This window comes from Monodelphis domestica, chromosome 2, assembly GCF_027887165.1.
Source record: "Monodelphis domestica isolate mMonDom1 chromosome 2, mMonDom1.pri, whole genome shotgun sequence".
NCBI classification, from domain to species: domain Eukaryota; kingdom Metazoa; phylum Chordata; class Mammalia; order Didelphimorphia; family Didelphidae; genus Monodelphis; species Monodelphis domestica.
The window spans coordinates 7,500,880-7,523,141 of NC_077228.1; the positions used below are offsets into that span (position 1 = coordinate 7,500,880).

Here is a 22,262-nt window from a genome sequence, read left to right on the forward strand (position 1 = left end):
AGTTTAGTACCTGGTATACAGTAGGTGCTTAATAAGCACTTGTGTTGATTGCTTTGCTACAAGGTATCAAGTTGGCCCTTATTTTGACACTTGGAACATAGGCTTAATGGACACTTGCGACTTTTATTGGAGATTTCTTGTTCAGGTACAGGTTGAACTGGTCAGCCTCAACAGCCTCCTATGGCTTTGACGTTCTCTCTGTTTCTCTGTCTGTCATTCTCCCTATCTCACCTGATGGTGTGGTCTGACCACTCAAACCCCTTTACTTGTTCAAGTGATCCCATTCCATTCCACCTCCTCCAACAGATTCCTCCTTCTCCCATCCCATTCTTTCACTTATTTTCAATCTCTGCCTGCCTATCTACTGGCTCCATACAAACATGCCCATGTCTGTCTGATCCTGAAAAATCCCTCACGATCTTAGCATCCCCAAGACCTCTAGCCCATAGCTCTTCTGTCCTTTTCAGTTAAACTCCTGGAAAAGAGTCTTCCACAGGTATCTCCATTTCTCTCCCCTCATCCTCTTAACTCCCTGCAATCTGCCTTCTCACCTCATCATTCCACCAGATTGCCCTCTCTGAAGTTACCCATGATGTTCTAGTTGCCAAATCCAATGGTCTTTTCTCAATCTTCATTCTCCTTGACATCTCTGCAGCCTTGACACTGTAGATCACTCTCTCCTGGTTCTCCTCCTGCCTATCTGACTGCTTCCTCTCAGTATTGTTTGCTGGGGCTCTCACCCAGATGTTGCTCTCTACCGCCACATGTCTGAAAGAGTTCTGTGCTGGGTGGGTCCTCTTCTCTTCTCCTATACTACTGTCCTTGGTGATGCCATTAGCTCCCATGAACTTAAGTACTATCTCGAAGCTGATGATTCTCCAACACCTACGTAGCCTTTCCCAACCTCTTCTTACCTCCAATCTTGCATCTCCAAATGCCTTTCAGTCACCTTGAACTGGACACCCATTCGATGGCTTCAACTCAACATGCCCAAAACAGATCTTACAATCTTTTCCCCTAAACCTTCCCCCTACCCACTCTCAACTTGCCCATGACTATAAAGTAATGTGACCCTCAGGCTCACAACGTAAGAGTCATTGATTCCTGATTTCTTTCTTTCTTTCTTTCTTTCTTTCTTTCTTTCTTTCTTTCTTTCTTTCTTTCTTTCTTTCTTTCTTTCTTTCTTTCTTTCTTTCTTTCTTTCTTTCTTTCTTTCTTTCTTTCTTTCTTTCTTTCTTTCTTTCTTTCTCTCTCTCTCTCTCTCTCTCTCTCTCTCTCTCTCTCTCTCTCTCTCTCTCTCTCTCTCTCTCTCTCTCTCTCTCTCTCTCTCTCTCTCTCTCTCTCTCTCTCTCTCTCTCTCTCTCTCTCTCTCTCTCTCTCTCTCTCTCTTCTCTCTCTCTCTCTTCATCCATTCAATCAATAAATTGCTAAGACCTGTCAACTTCAGCTTGCAGCATTCTCTTATATCCATCCTCTTCTCTCCTCCTCTGACACTGCTGCCATTCTTGTACAAGTCATTGTTGCCTCATGCCTGGCACATGGGAAGCCCTTAATAAATGTGATTTTGATCAGTTGATTGAATTGACTTACTGATAGCCAGCTATTGGGTCTGCCTGCCTCAAATCCTCCCCACAATCCAATCCCTTCTCCATTTAGTTTCCAAAATGATTTTCTTCAAATGCAGGTCTAACCAGGTCACCCCCTCCCTAATGCTCAATAACTCAATGCCAGTGGCTCACAGGTCATCCCCAGGATCAAATACAAAATGCTGTGTTTGGCATTCAAAGCCTTTCGTAAGCAGTCTTCTCACACCGTACTCCCCAATACATATTCTATGATTTGGTTCTGTTCCAGTTCTCCACTCCTGGATCTGGGCACTTTCTCTGGCTGTCCTCCAGGCCTGGAATGCTCTTCCTCCTCATCTTCTCTGGCTTTCTTTAAGCCCCAAATCCAAGTCCATCTTTCCCAGGACCTCTTCGCCCTGTTCATATCTCCTTTTCCCCCTGGGTGTATATGCTTCTCAGATCGTGAGCTTGTTGGTTGTTGTGTGTATCCTTCCCTCTACCCCAAGACTGTGAGCTTCTTGAGGGCGAGGGTTGTCTTTTTGCTCTCTTATGCCCAGTGATTAGCAGAGTGACTGGCACACACCGAGGAGGAACTTAACACAAGAGGATGGTTTGATCGTGTGACTTTACACTTTTGAATGAATCCAGGATGAATACCGATTTGGGGACACAAATACATGTTTTCTGTTCTGAAAAGAAAAGGCTCCTCCCTTCCACTGAGGTTCATCCCACGGGACTTTCTTGTAGATTTAAGGATTGTACAAATGCCTGATTGATCCGTAAGCATCTACACCCGCTTGGCTGATGCTCCCCTCTATGGCCAGGCTTCGCGCCAGGGCATCAAGCCCAATGTGGACTGTACTGAGGCCATCTGTGTAAAAAGGGTGGCGGGGAGCTACCTTCCCCAAAGTGCTTGTCCCAAAAAGGAAGCACAGTGGAGCGAGTTATTGCTAAAGGCAAGGCTGAGTCTTAATCGGCCTGGCTGGGAGGAGGGGAAGCCCTTTCCCCTTTCATGCCTCCTCCCAGGATGCCGCGATTCTTCCCTGTAAAATGGTGAGTGGGCTCCCATTCAGAGCCGGGAATACGTTCTGTTCCTTTTCACCCACCAGCCCTGGAACAGTCTGCTGAAAGCTGGTAGGAAGAAAATGATTCTTCAAATGAAAAGCTTAGCAAATGTACCACTAGACAATATAGCCATTTGGTCCCTAAAAAAAGCCATCAACATGCGTTGCTCTACAAATGGATGCTCTTTTGCAGGTACCAGTGGAGCAGACAAAGGTCCAGGTTCTAGCTGCTTCTGGCCACCTTGACCATCCCAAGCCAATAGGCAGTCACTGGGGCCCATGTAGACGCTCCTCATTTGGCACAGTAAATGTACTGCTGGAAAGCTGGGGAGGATTCGCCTGTCTGTTTTTCCATTGAATTACATTTTTAAAATAACTAGAACTTCTGTTAAGCCTCTTATATTATAAATCAGGAAAGGGAGCCCTACAGTTGTTACATGACTTATCCAGGGTCACCCAGATAATAATCAGGTAACCACCCATGAACCCTGAGTAGAGCCAGTATTCTCTACAGTAGCTCGACATCTCTAATCTCTCTCAAATGTAAATTCTCACTCTGGTCTGGTGCATTTTCTTCACTAGAGTTTTTTCTTGGAGAATGCTCAATTTCTATGCAGGATCCATGGGTGCTCATGTCCTGCAGGTAGCTTCCTGAGGGGGACTTTGGATCTCCAATGTTGTGTTGAGATCTCAATATCGTTTGTAAGGGGAGAAGCCTGGACTCTAAGTTCTACACCAAGGCTGACATTCTAGTGTCCTTTCATTAGACCACTGGGTTCCCGAATTGTTTTTCCTCTTGGAATTCTAGATCTGACCAAAGCTCATCTCAGGTGCCATCCCCTTCATGAGCCCTTTCCTAGTGCCTTCTCCAGCCCCATTTTCATGTGCATGTTTCCTTCTTGTACATAACCTTTCGCCTCAGTAGAATGAAAGCTTCCTGAGGGCAAGCCTTGTCTCATTATTGTCTCCATATTTCCAGTACTTCTCAGTGCCTTTTTGATGCTTTAAAAAATGAATACTTGGGGGCAGCTGGAGTGAGCTCACTCAGGCCTAGAGTTGGGATTTCCTGGGCTCACATCTGGTCTCAGACACTTCCCATTGGGTGACCTTGGGCAAGTCACTTAATGCCCATTGCCTAACCCTTGCCATTCTTCTGTCTTGGCACCAATACACAATATTAATCCTAAGACAGAAGTAAACGTTTAATTTAAAAAAAGAATGAAATACTTGACATAAATTGATGTTCCTTAAGGTATAGCATTTTGACTCTTTAATGTCTCTTAAAAGAAGTATAAATTATCGATCAGTGAGAAAGCCCCGAAGGCAGGAAGACCAGGGTTCCAGTCTTTTCCCTGTCACATGCTGGTGGCACAACAGGAGGGTCAATTATTTGACCTATTTGTGCTGCAGACAACCTATAAGTTCCAGGTCTTCACTGGTGGAAGGAGTTTCCTGATCAGGAAAACCTGGTCACAGCTGATAGATAGTTCTGACCCCCCCCCCCCCAAATAAATAATTTGTCAAGCTTTCAAGATTTACGGAGTTGTAAAATTCTGCTATCATTTAACATTCATCTCACTGTTAGGTTTGTCTAAACACCATAATTACTCAATAAATGCTAGAGAAATTAAAGTAATCTTCTCATGTTTATTAAAACGCTGGGATCACACAATGCATGTTAAGAATGATATCAGCTGCACCAAGATGAAAACCAATTTTCTTTCATGAAGACAAGTACCTTCATTTGAATTCAGTTTTGTCATGGCGTCAAGGTGCCCCGAGAGAGTCAAAGGGAAGCAAAAAGCTAAGGTGAGTCCCTGAACATGCCAGGCAAAGGAGGAGGATGACCACCAGCCAGCTTCAGGGCAGCCATGAGAAAGTGGGCAATAAGCTCAATGCTGCCTGTCAGCCTTCAGCCCACTTGCTGGATTCCTGCTCCTCTCCCTACTTTCTCTGGAGAGTCTCTATTTCACTGCTCACAAAACCAGACTTCATCGCACTAGGAATGGCAGTGCTCGAGCATGGCTCCATGAAGCGCCGCTAAAACACCAACTGGAAAACCCTGATTTGGAACATGGATATTCGGTTCATCCCTGGCCCATCTTGCAATCAGCCCATCCTAAAGCATTTCTTCAATGGACATTCTGGGTCAGGAACTAGGCTGACGAAAAGGACAAAGGGGAAAAGTCCCTGCCCCAAAGAGGCTTCTGTTCTGTGAATGGAGAGGAGAGAGGATGGGGAGGGAGACTGTGTGTGTGTGTGTGGGGGGGCACATATGTATTCCAGCTCTACACAGGGCAGAGTTAATCAGTTGTTCACCTGGGGGACATGGGAAGCGATTTCATCGTTAGATGAGTTTACACTGAACATTAGCCACTTCCTGGGACTCTGATATCCAATGGCAAATAGTTCAGGTCTTTTTGTTTTCCACTGATATAACAGGAGATAAAGCAATGATGCCAGATGACTTCCCAAGGGGCTCTCTGCCCCATAACTGCCCCTCTAGTGCCCGAATACATTAAAATCTGAGGTCTTATTCCCAGGGTGGAGGCGGTCTACCTAATTCCACCTTTAAACTATTTTAGCCACATCATCCGTGGCAGCTTATTTAATTTTTAAAAACTCCATCAGGCAGGTTTTTGGCATGGTGCTCATTGCTTGAATATTTGGCCCCAAACAAAAGCCTCCCTTGGCACCGAGCAGCCTGGTACTGGCCATTTCCATTTCTTGCCTTTCTCTTATCATACAAAGAATGGAGAAACAGATCCATTTCAGAACCTACTATTAAACCAAAGTCCATTTACAGCTGAGGGAGGGCAGAAGAGGGCCTTTTCTGTGGAGTTAAAGGGAATCTCTAGCCTTGTGCAGTCATGCCAGCTGATTTCTGTGTCTTCTGTCTCATCAGCCACTTCCATCTCCTCTTCCTCCTCATTCGAATGCTTCATCAGTAAAGGGGGGATCCCCGCCAATTACATTATCGCATGGATTTCACTCACTGCTTTCCATGTCAGCCATCGCCAGGATGCTGCTCCTGAGAATGACTCCAGGTATCTCCTAAAGCACTGGGCGGATCTCGAGGGGCTCGGGGTCTTGTGTGCACAGATCAGGCTGCTGAAGCTCTTGGAGACCCAATGCCAAGGGACTAGGAGCTGCCCTGAAGGGCCTGCTGTGCTAACACGTATGGACTAAACCCCAGCATGGCAACAGACAGACACTGTGATCAGCTGTGCAGTCCGGTGGAAAGCCAACTCCTCGGGAGGCAGGGACTTTCTGTCTTTCTGTCTTTGCATCTCCAACACCCGGTGCTCTGTTTTGCCCATAGTAGGCACTTAAATGCTTATTACTGGACTGAGGTAGCTGTGCCTAGCATAGATAACACTGGTGTTCTATATGAAACCAAGGACATGATGGAGACTTAAGTCTATGTACTTCACATAGTGAGCTAGGAAGGGGAGTTGCTATAAACAGTGAACACTATTACTTGAAGCTCTTCTCTATATCTTTAAAAAGTACATTGCATAGCACCTAGAGGGGCTCAGTGGATGGAGAGCCAGGTCTAGACATGGGAGGTCCTGGGTTCCAATCTGGCCTCAGATATTCCTAGCTGTGTGACCCTGGGCAAGTCACTTAACCCCCCTTATCACCTTTCTACCTTGGAACCAATACACAGTACTGATTCTAAGATGGGAGGTGAGGGTTCCCCCCAAAAGCACAGAGCAATGGTTCCATTAAGGTTAACAACTTAAAGGTGCTTCCATGACAACTCCTCAGATGTCTCTTTATAAAGTTTATCATAAGAGATTCAAAGTCATGACAGCTTTTTGAATTTAAAAAATGGCTTTATTTAAAATATCCTTAACGTGCCTCTACATGACAGATTCTAATAGCATATTAGGTATTTCCATCATGGATTAATTATTCCATGAAGATAAGCCACCGTCTCTTGTGCGCCTGTATTAAATAACTGTCAGGAAAGTCATAGGATGCATTACTGCCAAACTTCTCTAGAGACAGATGTTCCTTGGAATACAGAGGGGCTCCTGGAGCGACGGAGCCTTTTGTGGTCCAGTGTCTGGGGAGGCAAGAGCATCCCCAGAGAAGGAGCAAGCTCAGGGCCAATCCAAGGGCTCCACATCTCATTACTGGACGCATTTCCAGTAAGGGGACTCACCCTGCTGATTCCTGCCTACCTCAGTAACTTTAACCAGGACATTTTGTTCCTACTCCACAATGCTACTTTCTGTTGGTGATTTGTCACAGCAGTTGGTAGAGGGATACCCACACATTTGACCTAATAGCTTCTGCAAGATATTTGTTGGTCAGTCATTTTCTTTTTAAGCCGAGTGTGACTCTTCATGACCCCATTTGGGGGTTTTCTTGGCAAAGATATGGGGGTGGTTTGTCATTTTCTTCTTCAACTCATTGGACAGAGGAGGAAACTGAGGCCAACAGGTTAAGTGACTTCCTCAGGTTCACACATCGAGTTAAGTGTCTGAGGCTGGATTAGAACTCGGGAAGATGAGCCTTCCTGACTTGAGGCCAGTGTTCTATCCACTATACCATCTCACTGTCCCAAGATATTTAAAGTGGCAGGAATAGAAAAAAGAAGGTTAAGTTATTTTAAGTGACCATGTAGCACAGAAGGGAGCATCCTGGAACTTGGAGTCAGAAAGCTCAAAGTTCAAATTAATCTTCATTGTCTGATTCTGGGCAAGTCACTTAACCTCTGTCTGACTCAATTTCCTCATCTGCCAAATGGGGATGATCATTTGACCTTCCCCTCAGGGTTCTTATAAGGATCAGATGAGATGCTGTTTGTAAAAGGCTTCCCAAACTCTAAAGCATGAACACACTCACACACTCTCACTCACACACTCACATACAGTCACACATACTCATGCACACACTCAAACACACTCTCTCACTCACATACTCACTCACATACACTCACACACACACACACTCTCACTCACACCCACTCACATACACTCAAACACACATACACTCACACACACTCACACACACTCACACACACACACTCATACACACACACTCACACACTCACACACACTCTCTCAATCACACACTCTCACTCACACATACACTCACATATACTCACACACACTCACACACACTCACACACACTCACACACTCACACACACTCTCACTCACACACACAAGCTTTAGGTGGTATCATTATTGTCATTTTGCCTACATCGTAGAGCAAGTAAGGGGACAGGTGGAGCACTGAAATCAAGGCGGCTTCTCCTCCTCACCCACTTTGTAATAATGCAATCTGGTGATCCCTGTAAGGATACAGATTTTCTGCGTTTAGGCCTGAATTTCAAAACTCGGTTGAAGGCAAAGGCATTCTGGGGCATGAACGAGCTTTGGGTCAGCTTCTCAACACTCTTCTTCACAGCTCTGGGTCTCATTTCATCGGTATCAAATAGAGGAACAAAAAGCTTCCCAGGAAATCTACCTGCTCTGGCCTGAAGACCAAAGGGAGAGGGGAGGGTGGGAGCTCTCCCCACAGGAAGGTCCCTTTACAAGAGGAAGGTGCAACTCAAATGGAGATTCCCAAGAATTCCCAATTTTCTCTTAATGGTGAATTTGGTCCTAGAATGGAGGCAGCTTGCTTCACTCTGGATGAAGTGCTTCTTGTGGGTGAGGCGTTTTGCTAGGCTATAGGGACCTAAAGGTGAAAACACCTGCCCTCAGGGAGGTTGCGATCTTAAAAAAAGGTGGGGGAGGGATGTGAGGTGCAGAGGAGTAAGTCAGAAACAAGGCAGGCTATGCTCATTCAATCAGGCACTATGCTGGGCACCAGGAAGACCAAAACAAAAAAAAGGAACCCCAATCCTTCCTCCTCTCAAGGGACTTCTGGCCCCCACACATCCTGGGAAGCCAGAATGAAGTGATTTCAGGGGGAATGGGCACTAAAGCCAAAGGACTGAGAAAAGGCTCATGTAGGAGGTGGCACGTTAGCTGGCATAGAAAAGAATCTACAGGTTAGTCTAAGGCAGAGGCAAGGAGAAGAATCGGCAAGCATTTCTTTCTTTAAATCCTTCCCTTGTCTCAAAATCAATACATGGATCAAGCAGAAGAGTTCTAAGAGCTAGCCAATGGAGGTTAAATGACTGGCCCAGGGTCACCCAGCTAGGAGGGGTCTGAAGCCAGATTTGAGCCCAGCACCTCTCCAGGTCTGATTCTATCCACCGGGCCACCTAGCAGCTCCTGGTCAGCAAACATTGAATGAAGCGTTCCCCACATGCCAGGTACTGTGCCAAGTGCTGAGTAAACAAAGAAAGACAAAAGGCAGTCCCTGCTCTCAAAGGCTTTGGGATGGAGGAAGAATTCCAGGCATGCTTCACAGCTTGGGCAAATGCCCTGAGATGGTAAATGGAACACCAGGCATGAGGGTGGGGTGAAACCAGCTGGACTGAGCTGGAACGTGGTTCTGGAAAGGTGGCTGGAGTCAGATGATGAAGGGCTATCAATGGCCCAAAGGGTCCTCTTGGTTTAGATCGTTCTAGAAGCATTAAGGATCCAAGGGAGCTGCGGGCCTCTGATGACTCTGGCAGTTGTAGGATGTGTCAGAGGGGGAAGAGCCAGTGCAAGGAGAACAATGAGAACCTTCCAACAGAGGTGAGAGTGTGAGGGAGGTCTGTGCCCGTAGAGGAAATGGGCCTATGGGTGAGATGTTGGGACCATAGAACCCATGGGCCCAGGGAGCTGACTAAAGAGAGAAGATCCTGGCAAAAAAGGCAGCAAGCCAAAGAACTTTCCAAAAACTGAACAACAGGACTGATTACAGATGAGAAATCTGGGAAAGCATCCTGAAGGAGGTGGCATAGAACCTGAGCCTGTTTCAACAGGCAGAGATGAAAAGGGAGAACTTAATGGCTCCTCGGCATGGATGGTGTCAAGGGAGTACAAGAGGAGATGGAGAACTGCTTCCATTCTGGATTTATCCTTGGTCTCTGGTCAGTTTGAATTCATAGGTATCCACTGGCCAAATCTGCAAGGGCCCCCTCTTGGTTAGCTTGACTACCTCCTGGTGGGGAGCCTTTGGTGCTAAGAGCATCCTGGAACAGAAAGCCCGCATACTCCTCCCTCCAAAGGAAAAGAACTCCCCAAACAGGCACTTGGGAAAGTGCACGGGGCCATCGCTGCCCCTTGACAGGCTTCTTCCTAACCGAAGTGACCTGGTGAGGAACGCCAGCTTCTCCCCTCCAAAGTAGAGAGCTCTGCAAGCAGAGCAGAGGACCCTGGTCCCTATCCAGCCCGAGGGCAGCAAGCCTCAGCTTACAGATGCAGGAGAGGGAGGGTGGTACCCTCCCTGGTGTGCAAGTCCCATTCCTTACCCAGGGACCACTGTGGGAACCACCACCATGGGAGAAATACTCCTTGTAGACAAAACCAAGCATGTGGATGGGTTGACGGCTTGCCAAACGAGGGCCCACCTTGTTCATTTAGGGTTCAGCAAACAGCATGGACAGCACTTTTGAAAATTCTGCATCTACTGGGAAGCAGCCTAGTGTAGTCCCCAAATATTAGAGTCCAGGAAGCTGGATTCAAATCCTGCCTCTGGTCTTTACTGTGATTACAGACAAATCTCAACTCCTTTCACCCTTACTTTCCACATTGGTACAACTAGGATAAAAAAATGACCTCGACCCTGATCCACAGCAATGGGGTACACTACCATTTACAATCTTAGCGCGCCTCAGTCTCTCTCCAGGTATGTTTCTCTCTTCCCCTCTCCATAATAAATGTATGCAGACATGAATATATATCCTACATGCTAGCTTTAATTATAATAGAATTCTGTGCATTGGGAGAAGCAGCTTTATTTAGTGGATGGAGAAGAAGCTGGCCTGTCAATAAGAATTGAATTCAAGTTTAGACCCACAAATATTGACTCTAGGACCCTGGGCAAACCTCTTCCTCACTCAGTGCCTTGGGCAATGCTCTAAGGCTCCAAATTGGGAAAGAAAATGAGGATCTACAAGGCTTAGGGGAACACCCTCCCCCCCCCCCCAAGGCATTATAAGGATCTGGGTGGGTGTCTCCTACCAACATGCATTCCTTAAGGGATGAGTGACATCAGGCCTTTCTGGTCACTGAGCAGAGAGCAATTCACTCCGGAGTACTTACATTTCCAAGAAAAGAGTATACAAAATGTCAACTCAAATTAATTGCTTTCACGCGGCTCAGTGGCCTAAGATGGGAGGTCCTGGGTTCCCGACATACCTCAGACACTTCCTAGCAGTGTGACCCTGGGCGAGTCACTTAACCCCCATAGCCTAGCCCTTACCCCTCTTCTGCAAAGGTAGGAACTTAAAAAATCAAATCAGCTGCTTTGCATTTTGCGTCTTTATAGGAAGAAACTAAAAGGACAAGGATGGGTACCAAGTTGGCATTTTTATTGTCACAAGCAGCTCCCTTTTCCTGAATGGGCCCGGGGCCCTTTAAGGAGGTGCTTCTATTTTTGACACCGCATGTGTGCAGTCACATGTGCTAGAAAATGTAGGGGTTGCCATGGTAAATTCCGTCTTTAAATTCCGTCAACTCTGGGCCCCAGCCTGGGGCAGCAGCGCGGCTGTCCTTCTCTGGAGAAAGAGCCCAGTGCTGCAGAGCCCCAGGGCTCCCCCGAAGTCCGTATGAGGGCTCCAACTTCAGGCTGGGGCTGCTCAGCAAATGGGGAAGCAAACATGGCACTCCAACTTGTGGTGCAACAAAACCCATTGGAGAGAGGGGCCCCCCCGGGAGCACCGGAACCTCCGAATCCAACCCCAGCCCCGTCGGGGAGGATCCGGGCCGGCTGGTGGGCCTGTCCAAAGGGAGGAAGTCCTAAAGATCAAGCCCAGCCGCCTTCTTCTCCTGGCGCATTAGGAACAAAAGCAAAAGCCAGTCCTCGGATGTCCCCGTTCTCCCGGCATCTCTAGGACCCTGGAACGGAGAAGCATCAGCATCTGCCACTAGAGACACTGGGCAGCGGGGCATCTCCCTCCTGGGGACCTGGAAGAGTTCAGGAGCCTCACTTTGTGTGGCTTCTCGCTCTGGGAAGGCAGTGAGTGATGCCTGCTCCTAACAGGCCACGGGAGATGCCCCTGTGTGTGTGTGTGGGGGGGGGGGAGTTCTGGCTGCTTCCCCGAAGGGCAGGCTTTATTCAAAAGATGGCTTCGAGGCCCCCTCCCGCCGCCCCCCCCCCCAAATCCAACCACCTCCTTCAGCAGCCTTCCGTATCTCTCCATTAGGAAATGCAGCAAACTTTATTCTTCCTCCGTAGGCGGAATAAAGCAGCCTGGACGCATGACATTTCCCAGGCTCAGGCAGGAACAAAGAAATTCAAGTTCCCAGCAGTGTAGCTAGCCCACCGGAGGAATCACGTGGTCTGCTTCCACTCCTCTCGCCCACGCTCCGATGTCTCTATTGTGCCCAGACACTTTCCCCAGGTTCTACGGGCGCATCCCTCCCCTTCCGGAGGGCCACACTCACTGGGGCACCTGGTGGCGGGAGCATCCGGAGTGGCCCAGCTCCCACCGCGGGTCATTTCGCCAGCCTGAAGGTACCCCGGCAAAGTAAGCGCGAGGCACGGGCCAGGGGCAAGCAGGAGGATGTCTTAGCAAGCCTCCCGTTCGTTCTCTTCGGGGAGGAGAGGCACCATCTTCCCTCTTCCCCAAAAGGAGGCTGGGCTGTCCTGTATTTCCCCGAGTGGGACAAGTGCACCTCCATGGCCCCCGGGCCCGCGCCTCGGCCGCTTTGTACGGGGAGGGAGGCTGTGCAGTGAGTGCTGTAATGTGGAAAGAAATCCCCTAACTAATAAAACCCGACACATTAAAGCTATTCAAAAGATAATAACGCGGCCTCGGGAGACTGCTGACTACGCGAACACCGAGACGAGCCGGCAGGCAGGCAGGAGCCCGTTCTTAGTACTATTCATTCCTTGGCTCACTCTCTCCGCGGAGCCCGGAGATCCTAGCCGGCTGCCTAAGGAGTCCAGCTGGGAGAACGAACGCAGCCAGATAGAAAGGGGACAAAAGCGCCCGAAATCCGAACAGCCCAGGATTACCAGCGGCTGGTCAGCTCCGGGATGGAGGCACAAAGGGAACCAGAGGCTCGACTTTGGAGCTTTCTGGGGTGGGGAGGGGGAAATCCTGCTGCCACGAAATGCGTGCCTCCACCCTACCACCCCCTCGTCTGCTCCCCCAGCTCCTCCGCACCCCCGGGCCCCCAACCCCCTTCCTTTCGGCGCCCAGGCCAAACAAAGAGCTTCGAAACGCAGTCTTTCCAATACATGAACGAAAGCAGTAACAGCACCTCAGGGGCCAACAGTAGGGAGAGCAGCTAGGGTTAATGGGCCCTGGCTACAAGTGTGTGTGTATGTGTGTGTGTGTGCGCGCGCGCAAGCGCGCCTCCGCGTGAATGTGAGTGAGTGTGTGTGTGTGTGTGTGTGTGTGTCCGCAGCTATCACAACAGCCACTCCAGCCTTTTGAGCATCTCCCTGTAACATCTGCCCGCACGATTTCCAAGCTGACGTTAAGAACCTCTGCTTTGGATCTCCTTCCTGCTAACTGTCCCAACCGTGTCTCCTTGGTGCTTCCCTCTCCCCACGCCCTTTTCGCAGAATGTAACCCTTTCTTAGACTCTACCCCGGCGGGAGGTCCACCCCCTCACCCCTAGGACCTTTTCAACGCCTCCCGCAATCTAGCAGCGATGTGGGGCCAGCCCCCCGAGAAAAGGAGCCGCTGCACCAGCCCCGGCGCGGCAGCTGGCACTGGGAGATCGCGGGAATTCCAGCCAGGGAGCCGCCTGCCCTCTCCTCCCCGGGACTCGCCGCCCAGGAGGGAGCCCTGGAAGCAGGCACCGAGCTGAGGCTGACCACTGCAGCAGCAGCAGCCCCTCTCCAAAGGAAGGGAGGGAGGGAGGGAAGGAGGAAGGGGCAGGGAAGAGGAATGGGCTACTCACATTGCAGGCTCCTGAAGGAACTATCCATGAGGCTCCCGAGCGAGGGCTCCCGAGGTTCAGCAGCAAATGGTTATTCCTGAAAGTGTGTGTTCCTGGGGCCGCAGTAGAGTGGGAATGGAGAATCCCTTTTTTCTTCTTTTTTCTTCCTCCTCCTTTTCTTCGGGAGGGGGGGGGGGAGGGCGAGGAGGACGAGGAAAGGGGATTCCAGGCAAGTCCAAGGCTAGACCATGATGCCGATGCCCTTCAGGTGGACTGCTGGATATGTTCCCATGGGAAGCAGCGGAGAGGGAAGCCCGGGCAGCGCCTAGCAGCAGCTGGGGGTGGGAGCAGAGCGGTAACTCTCCTAGTCTGTGCCAAGCCTGGCCGGCCACCCAATCACGGGCAGAGGCAAAGGCAGCGGCAACGGCACCTCCTTCCCCACCCCCAGGAGGCCCCACAGACAATAAATCCTGCTGGGGAAGGAGAGGCGAGGAGGCAAGGCGAGCCGTACCCCCGGGCTCGTAGCCTCCGCGCGCTTATGCCAGGCGGGGCGGGGCTGGACTGACTGTGGGGGGGGGGATCCCCGAGGAGCGCTGAGCGTGCAGGGAGCACCAAGGAGGGCAGGGGGCCGCAGGAGCAGGCAGCAGCGGCAGCAGGAGCGAAGCGTGGCCACGAGCCGCTGCCGGGGGGTAGGGGAGGGGGGGGCGTCTGAGCGGCCGGCCCGGAGGGTTAGGGCCTCGGCCGGCGGCTGGGCTCACAGGTGCCTGGCTGGACAGGCAGCGAGGCGAGGCATGAGGCTGACCGCCCCCTCCCCCTGGTCCTCTTGGCTTCCTTCCTCCTCCTCTTGGTGCTCCCCACCCCCTGGAGCACGGACTCCTCCGGCTGCAGCTGCGGCGGCGGTGGCGGCGGCTTCAAAGTGTGAAAAATGTCAAGGAGCTGCTCTCCCCTCCCCCTCCCTCCCGAAAAGGGCGGAGCCTGAGCCCTTACGCGCCCCGCGCCCCGCCCCTCCGGGCCAGCCCCCGCCCCCTCCCGGCTAAAAACCCCCCAGGGGCGCGCCAAGGGGGCCGTGGCTACAGCCCATCAGCCGGCCTTCCCGAGAAGGAGGCTGAGCCGGCGCCTGGGAGCATCGGGGCTGCGGCAGCTGAAGGGCCGGCCCGCCCGCCCGCGGTTCTTCCCGCTGCTGCTAGGGTCTCACACCCCGAGCTGGGCGTATTGGGGGCCCCCGAAGCGGGGCCACAGTCAGCGGCTCAAGGCGTCCCGCGCCTTCCTTCCGTTGGAGCAGCCGGTCCCCGCGCCAGGCGCTGGCAGCCCGCTTCCGTGAGCGTGCTGGGAGAGCCGCCCCCGCGGGCTCCGGGCCGGCCCGCGCCGCGCTGATCGCAGACCGGGGCTAGGGGCTGCCGGGGCTGGGGCTCCTCCTGCTGCCGCCGCCGCCGCTCGCCGTGGCCGCCGCTCCTTCGGCGGGAGCAGCGCGGCTCCTCTCCCCCGCTGCCGCCTCCCCGCCCTCCCAGGCTTCCCAGGAGATGGGGAGGGTCTGTGGGCCCGATGCCGGCAGTGGCACGCCCGCCCCCCCGCGCTACGACTGGGCGCCCATTTTCCGAGCCCACCCTGGGAGTGGCCCCTTTTAGCAACAAAAGACAAGCGGCTGTAGGACCCCTTCAGCTCTCTCCTCCCGCTCTGATCCCAAAGCACACAAAGACACCTCGCCGGCCCAGTGGGCCACGGAGTTTGGCGGCCAACTCTTGGAAGTGTCTGCGGGCTGCAGAGCGCTAGAGACAACCCTCCCCCTCTCCTCCCTCCCCCAACTTGTGCGTGGGGGAGGGGGAGAAGCGATGAAGGGGTCCTTTTACATTCATCTTATTCCGCCTGGTCCTTTGAGATCCGCCCCCTGCCCCCCCCCCCCCCCAAGTTGGTGGCTTTCTTCCTTCTCTTTTTCTTCGCGGTGGCTGGTGTGGGATAGACATGTTACACAGAGCACACAGGCAGCCAGGCGTGCCTCGCTAGCCATTTTCTACGGGCAACCTTGTGGCGCCGGCAGTGGGAGGAGTGAGTGGTGCTTCAGCTTTTACTTTTCCCTTCCTGCTAAGCCAGCGAAAGGCCCACGACGTCTCCTCCTTCCCACTCCCGCGGAGCGGTGCGGGGCGGAGCGGGGCTCGGAGCAGATGCGGCGATCCCTGCCCGCGCCCCGTGGTATGCTCCCAGCATACCAACGTTCGGCACGGCCCGCTCCCGGACTTGCGGGGCTGAGAGGAGAAGCCCTTCAAGGTCAAAAAGCCTCCGGGAAAGGGATTCGGGCCGCGGGTGCCTAATCACACGGGTGCCTTCCAGCAAGGGAAGGCGGGCTCGTGGTGCCTTCCACCGGGCCAGGGAACAGCTGGCCGATGACGGCAAGAAACTGCTGTTTCATTCTAGGGTGGAAGGGGAGAGGAGGAGAAGCTGGACGGGGAGGGACTGGGGAAGCCTCGCCGGCCATCAGGAATGATCCCAAAGCCGACTTCGGCGTGCCTGCTCGCGGGGTAACCGAACCGCAGGAGGGGACAAATTGGAACGCTGGCCCCAGCCGAGGCACCCCCCCACACACCCCCAGCGTGGCCAGGTCACAGTTTCCTACACTTGCAGGGCCCCAAAGGATAAAGCAGTGAGGGGGCAAATGGGGAAAGAAAAGGCGCGCCTTATAACTACTCGGACCAACTTGCTCAATAGCTTAGCCCTTAGGTCAGCATTTAAAGCCTTTGCCAGGCTGCCCTTCCAACACCATTTCCCCGGGGCAGATGGACCTACTTGTTGGTCCCACAATTAGGCAGCCTGCAGCCTGGCTTGTGTGGAATGAGCTCCTTTCATCCCATCCCCACCCCCAGGGATTAGTACGGGCGGGGCTCGGCTGGAGAATATAGTCTGGCCTTAATTAATGCTTATTAAATGGAATGGTTTTCTATGGGCAGCTCCTCTCGGTTTCTTGGAACTTCTGGCATCCTTCAAGGGTAAGGTCAGGTGCCACATTTCCAGAAGCCCTTCCTTCCCTTGATTGTTGTCTTCCTCCCCCACCTAAGATTTACTTTGTCTCTAGGTTGCCCGCACTTTATCTCGGGCTATTTCCCCTTCTTGAGAGCCAGGATGGCTTCTTTTGCTTTGATGCCCTTTGCCTCGGGAAGGGTGCCCCCATCCCATTGTAACCCAATGCCCGCCTTGTACACCACTTTTATAGGGTGCTTCCCACCTTGTGGTTAATGCACGTTTACTAAATCTATTTGGATTGCCTTCTCTCCCTCACATTTTCCGTATTGGCTCTTTCCTCCTTAAAATGAGCAAATGCCACTCGGAATGACTGGAGGATCCTGGGAAATTACTATTAACCTACTAATGTGGGCAGTATTGTAGGGAATTTGGAATGCCTTCCCGATCCGTACCCCTTTGTCATTTCCTAAGCCATCAGGGAACTGTGGGCACAATATCCTGCCCTTCTTCCTTCCCTTCTTTAATGGTAGCCCCTGGATCTCAGGCACATGAGTCAGCAAAGAACTAAATGGACAGAGCTTTGGACAGCGTGGAGGGCTACTGTGAGCTCTTAGGTGATTTGACAGCTGATTTCAGTAGAAAACAATGCAAAAGTAGGGAAAAAAATCCTCTTTGAGATAAACCCTCAGCATACTGGCCCAATTTTGCCCAAGATTTATGAATCTCTTCTAGAATTTGGTCATCTCTGCCATTTGAACAATGTCTCATATTATAGCGATTTCAATGCTTTCATAGAATTGAACTATTGAAATGCAAATGGAAATGCTGTCTTTAAAGTAACCAGAGACCTCCCTGGCCCCAATTCTCCCCAGGCACATAGGATTGTCTTTAAATTGGTCAAAGATGAATGTGAAAATAGTCCTCGCTCATGCAGAGTCCAAGATCCCAAAACTGTAAAAATCCACAACTTGAGAACTGGGATCAAGAAAGTTTGGACAAGCTCTCATCAGATTAAATCTAGGGCAGTTTGATACGTTGTTGAATGACAGCCTGAGTATATTCAAAAAGTCAAGTATGCGCACAGCATACTAATAAATCCCTCAGTTTCCTTAAAGCCTTCCATTTAAGGATCTGTTCCCAACAGAGGCAAAACTGTTGGTGTGCTATGATGATCTGAGGAGCCCTGGAAATGCTTCTCCTTTCCCTGACCTACCTAAGAGGATGCCTGAAATTCCACTCTTAGGGATTCATTCTCAGGAGCAGAGATTGTTTTTCAATATTCCTTGTTAAAATGGAAATTCTGCCCTCCCAGTGATTGGTTGTGAGACTTAAGGTGAATTATTAGCTTTCTGTGCCTTAATTTCCTGGCCTGTGAAATGAGGGGCAGGACTAAATGACCTTTAAATTTTCTCCAACTTTAAATCTGTGATCCTATGAAGATCATCTCCTGAACCCTGAAGAAATGAGAGCCAATACTAATCAGAATAGCTCACTTTTACTTTGTATGTTATCATATACAGCCCTGTGAGGGAGGTAAGTGACTCACCTAATGTCATAACACAGCTAGGTAGTTACAGAACCAGGATGCATTCAGGCTGCACCTACTGTATCCACTGTACTATGCTAGGTAAAGGGAGAGACAGACAAACAAGCCAGAGAGGGTAGATTCATTTATAGATAAATGGTTGATAGATAAGCAGATGGCACAGGACCTACCTAAGGGAGTTTACAATCTAAAAAGACAATAATGGCCCAATATGGAACAGATTCAATGAACACTATTAGAAGTTCAAGGCATCAGGGAATTACAAAGCAAAATGCTTGTCAAGCCATGTCATCCGGGAGAGGGGTGATTAGGGAAATCAGAAAGGACTACAAGGCAGAGCTAGCATTGATTTTTCACTTTATAGTTTTCATTTTATTTTATTGATACTTTTTAGTTTTACACCAATTTTTTTCATGGATTTATCTCCCTTTGGGGAAGTTCCAGTGGTTAGCAGATGTTTCCTAATATTACACCTAAATTTTGTAACATTCAATTATCACTCCTGGATCTTCCCTCTGGGCTCAGGTGGAAGAAGTCTAGTTCATATGAAAATGGCCTGTCAAATAGACTTGATATCTGATCCCCACTCTGGCTCCTTCTGCCCATTTTTCTCTTCTCAAGTCTGAATGAGCTTAATATAGTGCGATCTGGACCATCCATCCTCACTTAATTGTGACCCTCCTGACATGCCACATGCAGATCTGAATATCCCAGGTAGAGTATGAGCAGAGAAAAGGGGACGGGGTTATGAGAGATTTCTTGGTTTCCAGAAATGGGTTTAGAGGCACGAAAATGTATGTATTGTGGAAGGAAGGTAGATGGACAGCAAATAGCTTCAGGTTAAGCATCCTAGATTCAGAGTTTTAATGGACTTCAGAAGCCACAGAGTACAGTCCCCTTGATTTTATATATGAAGAAACTAAGGTTTAGAGGGGCAAAATCACTTGTCCAGCTTCACACAGCCATTAAGCATCTGAGGTGGGTCTAGAATCTGGGGCTTCCTGGCTTCAAGTCTAGGGTTCGACTATCCACATTGCCACAAACTGACGTCAACAGCTCCAAGTGCATATGCTCTCAAATTAGAAAAGGGATTGAAGAGCATGTGAAGATGTTGAAAGGAGAAAGCAAGACGTGTCAAAGAAATAAAACACTGCAAACCAAACCAGAGAAGAACAATCCAACACACATGGTGGTCACTTAAAGGAACCAGAGATGCTTGGCTTGGAGAAGACAGAGGAGCATCTTGGCTGACTCCAAGAACCTAAAAGAATATCATGAGGAGGGGGTCTCAGATGGGTTGGGTTGGGTTCCAGAGGGAAGTACCAGGATCAAAGGATGGAAGTAACTGAGAAGTACATTTAGACTGGATATAAAGAAAATCTTTCTTCCATCCCTCCCCATATCTTTCCCTTTCTCTCCTTCCTTCCTAACCCTCCCTCCTTCCCTTCCCTTCCTTCCTTCCTTCCTCCTTTTCTCCCTCCCTCCCTCCCTTGGTCTCTTCCTTCCTTCCTTCCTTCCTCCCTCCCTCCCTCCCTTCTTTCCTTCCTTCCTTCCTTCCTTCCTTCCTTCCTTCCTTCCTTCCTTCCTTCCTTCCTTCCTTCCTTCCTTCCTCCCTCCCTCCCTCCCTTCCTTCCTTCCTTCCTTCCTTCCTTCCTTCCTTCCTTCCTTCCTTCCTCCCTCCCTCCCTCCCTCCCTTCCTTCCTTCCTTCCGTCCTTCCTTCCTTCCTTCCTTCCTTCCTTCCTTCCTTCCTTCCTTCCTTCCTCCCTTCCTTCCTTCCTTCCTTCCTTCCTTCCTTCCTTCCTTCCTTCCTCCCTCCCTCCCTTCCTTCCTTCCTTCCTCCCTCCCTCCCTTCCTTCCTCCCTTCCTTCCTTCCTTCCTTCCTTCCTTCCTTCCTTCCTTCCTTCCTTCCTTCCTCCCTTCCTTCCTTCCTTCCTTCCTTCCTTCCTTCCTTCCTTCCTTCCTTCCTTCCTTCCTTCCTTCCTTCCTTCCTTCCTTCCTCCCTTCCTTCCTCCCTTCCTCCCTTTCTTCCTTCCTTCCTTCCTTCCTTCCTTCCTTCCTTCCTTCCTTCCTTCCTTCCTTCCTTCCTTCCTTCCTTCCTTCCTTCCTTCCTTCCTTCCTTCCTTCCTTCCTTCCTCCCTCCCTCCCTCCCTTCCTTCCTTCCTCCCTTCCTTCCTTCCTTCCTTCCTTCCTTCCTTCCTTCCTTCCTTCCTTCCTTCCTTCCTTCCTTCCTTCCTTCCTTCCTTCCTCCCTCCCTCCCTCCCTCCCTCCCTCCCTCCCTTCCTCCCTTTCTCCCTTCCTCCCTTCCTCCCTTCCTCCCTTCCTCCCTTCCTCCCTTCCTCCCTTCCTCCCTTCCTTCCTTCCTTCCTTCCTTCCTTCCTTCCTTCCTTCCTTCCTTCCTTCCTTCCTTCCTTCCTTCCTTCCTTCCTTCCTTCCTTCCTTCCTTTTTGGCTGTGTGAAGCAATGGTCTACTCTTGATGGTCAAGCAAAGAATGAATAACCAGTTATTGTGGCTGTCAGCGAGGGGATTTTTGCTCAGGTTCTGTTAGCTTCTGACGTCCCTTTCTATACTGAGACTGTTTGAAGTGCTCCAGAAGCAGCATTAGCCTGGTGGTTAAGAAGGTCTTTTTAAAAATGACTGTTCCTCCCACGGGGCAGTCTCGGGGCACAGTGCATAGGAGTTCTGGCCTCACTGGGACTCTTTAAGCAATGGGTATATGACTCCTTATTTTTTTTAATTAATGTATTAATTAGTTTGTTTGTTACCTTAAAATACCCAGTTAATTCCCTCCCTTCTCTCCATTAGAGAAGGCATCATTTGACTAAAAGATACATGTATATATAAAACTGTGTTTCATTTGTTTCTGATGTCTGCTCATTGTGGCTATGGGAGACTCCAGAACTCTCTTTTCAGCTCTGGGTTAGACTAGATGGCCACTGAGGTCCCTTGTAACTTTGTGATTTCTAGAATCATAGATTCCAAAGCTAAAAGAGGCCTTGGAGGCCATCAAGTCCAGCCCCCTGATTTTACAGATGAGAAAACTAAGGCCTAGTTAAGTGACTTTCCATAGAGGGTGTGTCTAAAGTAGGATTTGAACTCAAAGCCTGAATGACAAACCCAGCATTCTTTACCCCACATATCATGTTTCCTGAATCATTATTTCTATTATCTCATCACCTACACACACACACACACACACACACACACACACTCACACACACACACACACACACACACACACACACACACACACACACATGGTATTCCTCGTTATTGGCCCATTGGAATTGCTCCATAAATTCTTGTTGACTGATGGCATAGCTCGTCAGTCCTTCCTTGGCCCCCTGGCACCAGTCTTCTTTCCAACGTCCCCCTGCCATATATGATACCATTTTTTTTTCAGCAAGGGAAGGGCAAAGGCGGACTCTCTGGCTGCGCCTCTGCTTCCCCTCTGCTCCGGCCCAGCTCCTTACTCATGCACAGCCCCACAGACTTTCCACTCCAGCTGGTTCTGTTTGAGGCTACACTACGTTGGCAACCCTATTTCTGAAGTGTGGCCTCAATTGAAATGCCACCCCCCACCAGGAAGGTTATTTTTGATGGATTCTGGCTGAAGAGAGCTGCCAGGAGGGATGAAGTCACTTCACTTTCTGGACACCATTTGAAAGGGTTCACCCATAGCCCTGCCCTGCTTTCCCATGTGACTCTGCAAAACTTTCCAGAGAAACTACTTGGCTATTGACAGCTCCTTGGCCGAGGGACCTTCTTACTGAGCAATGGGACAACTGGAGAGTCCAGGGTGCCTTCATATCAGCGTAAGGGATTCCCTTTGGAAGATGTTTGAAACGAATTTGTCCTTGTTTTTTCCTACTTCCTCATAAAAGGCTGATTCTCTGGGAAGGGGAGGTGGGAGGGTGGCACTGGGGAAACCGGGTGATGGAGAAACAAAGGAACAAGAAATTTCTGAAGAGGATGGGGTGGGTTGAGTTGGGATCGAATGGGGGCCAAGATGTGCCCAGGAGTAACCAGAATTCAAGTTCCTGTTTGATGAGCACGCCATGAGGGAAGGAATATTTCTAGCTCTGTGGAGAAACCCTTCAGCCTGAGCTCCTGTTCCTCTCTCCGGGGCTGCTCCATGACAGCAGATCTACCCCTTCTGGACCCTCCATGCACTTCCATGAC

At 50.4% G+C, this 22,262-nt stretch overlaps 1 protein-coding gene across 5 annotated transcripts in view; it reads right to left on the bottom strand.

Moving 5' to 3' along the window:
• LRRC7 (leucine rich repeat containing 7) overlaps nt 1–14,276 on the bottom strand; it is a 572,907-nt gene extending 558,631 nt beyond the window's left edge. For 3 of the 5 annotated variants that reach the window (XM_056814946.1, XM_056814945.1, XM_056814947.1), the window contains exon 1: nt 13,605–13,737. In XM_056814946.1, coding sequence (XP_056670924.1) covers nt 13,605–13,606 — 2 coding nt within the window. In that variant the 5' untranslated portion in view covers nt 13,607–13,737. Of the gene's footprint in view, nt 1–11,038; nt 11,586–11,660; nt 12,430–13,604 lie in introns of those variants that run through there. The other 2 variants (XR_008915983.1, XR_008915984.1) reach the window with 2 other exon arrangements.
• Nucleotides 14,277–22,262: the final 7,986 nt, after the last annotated feature.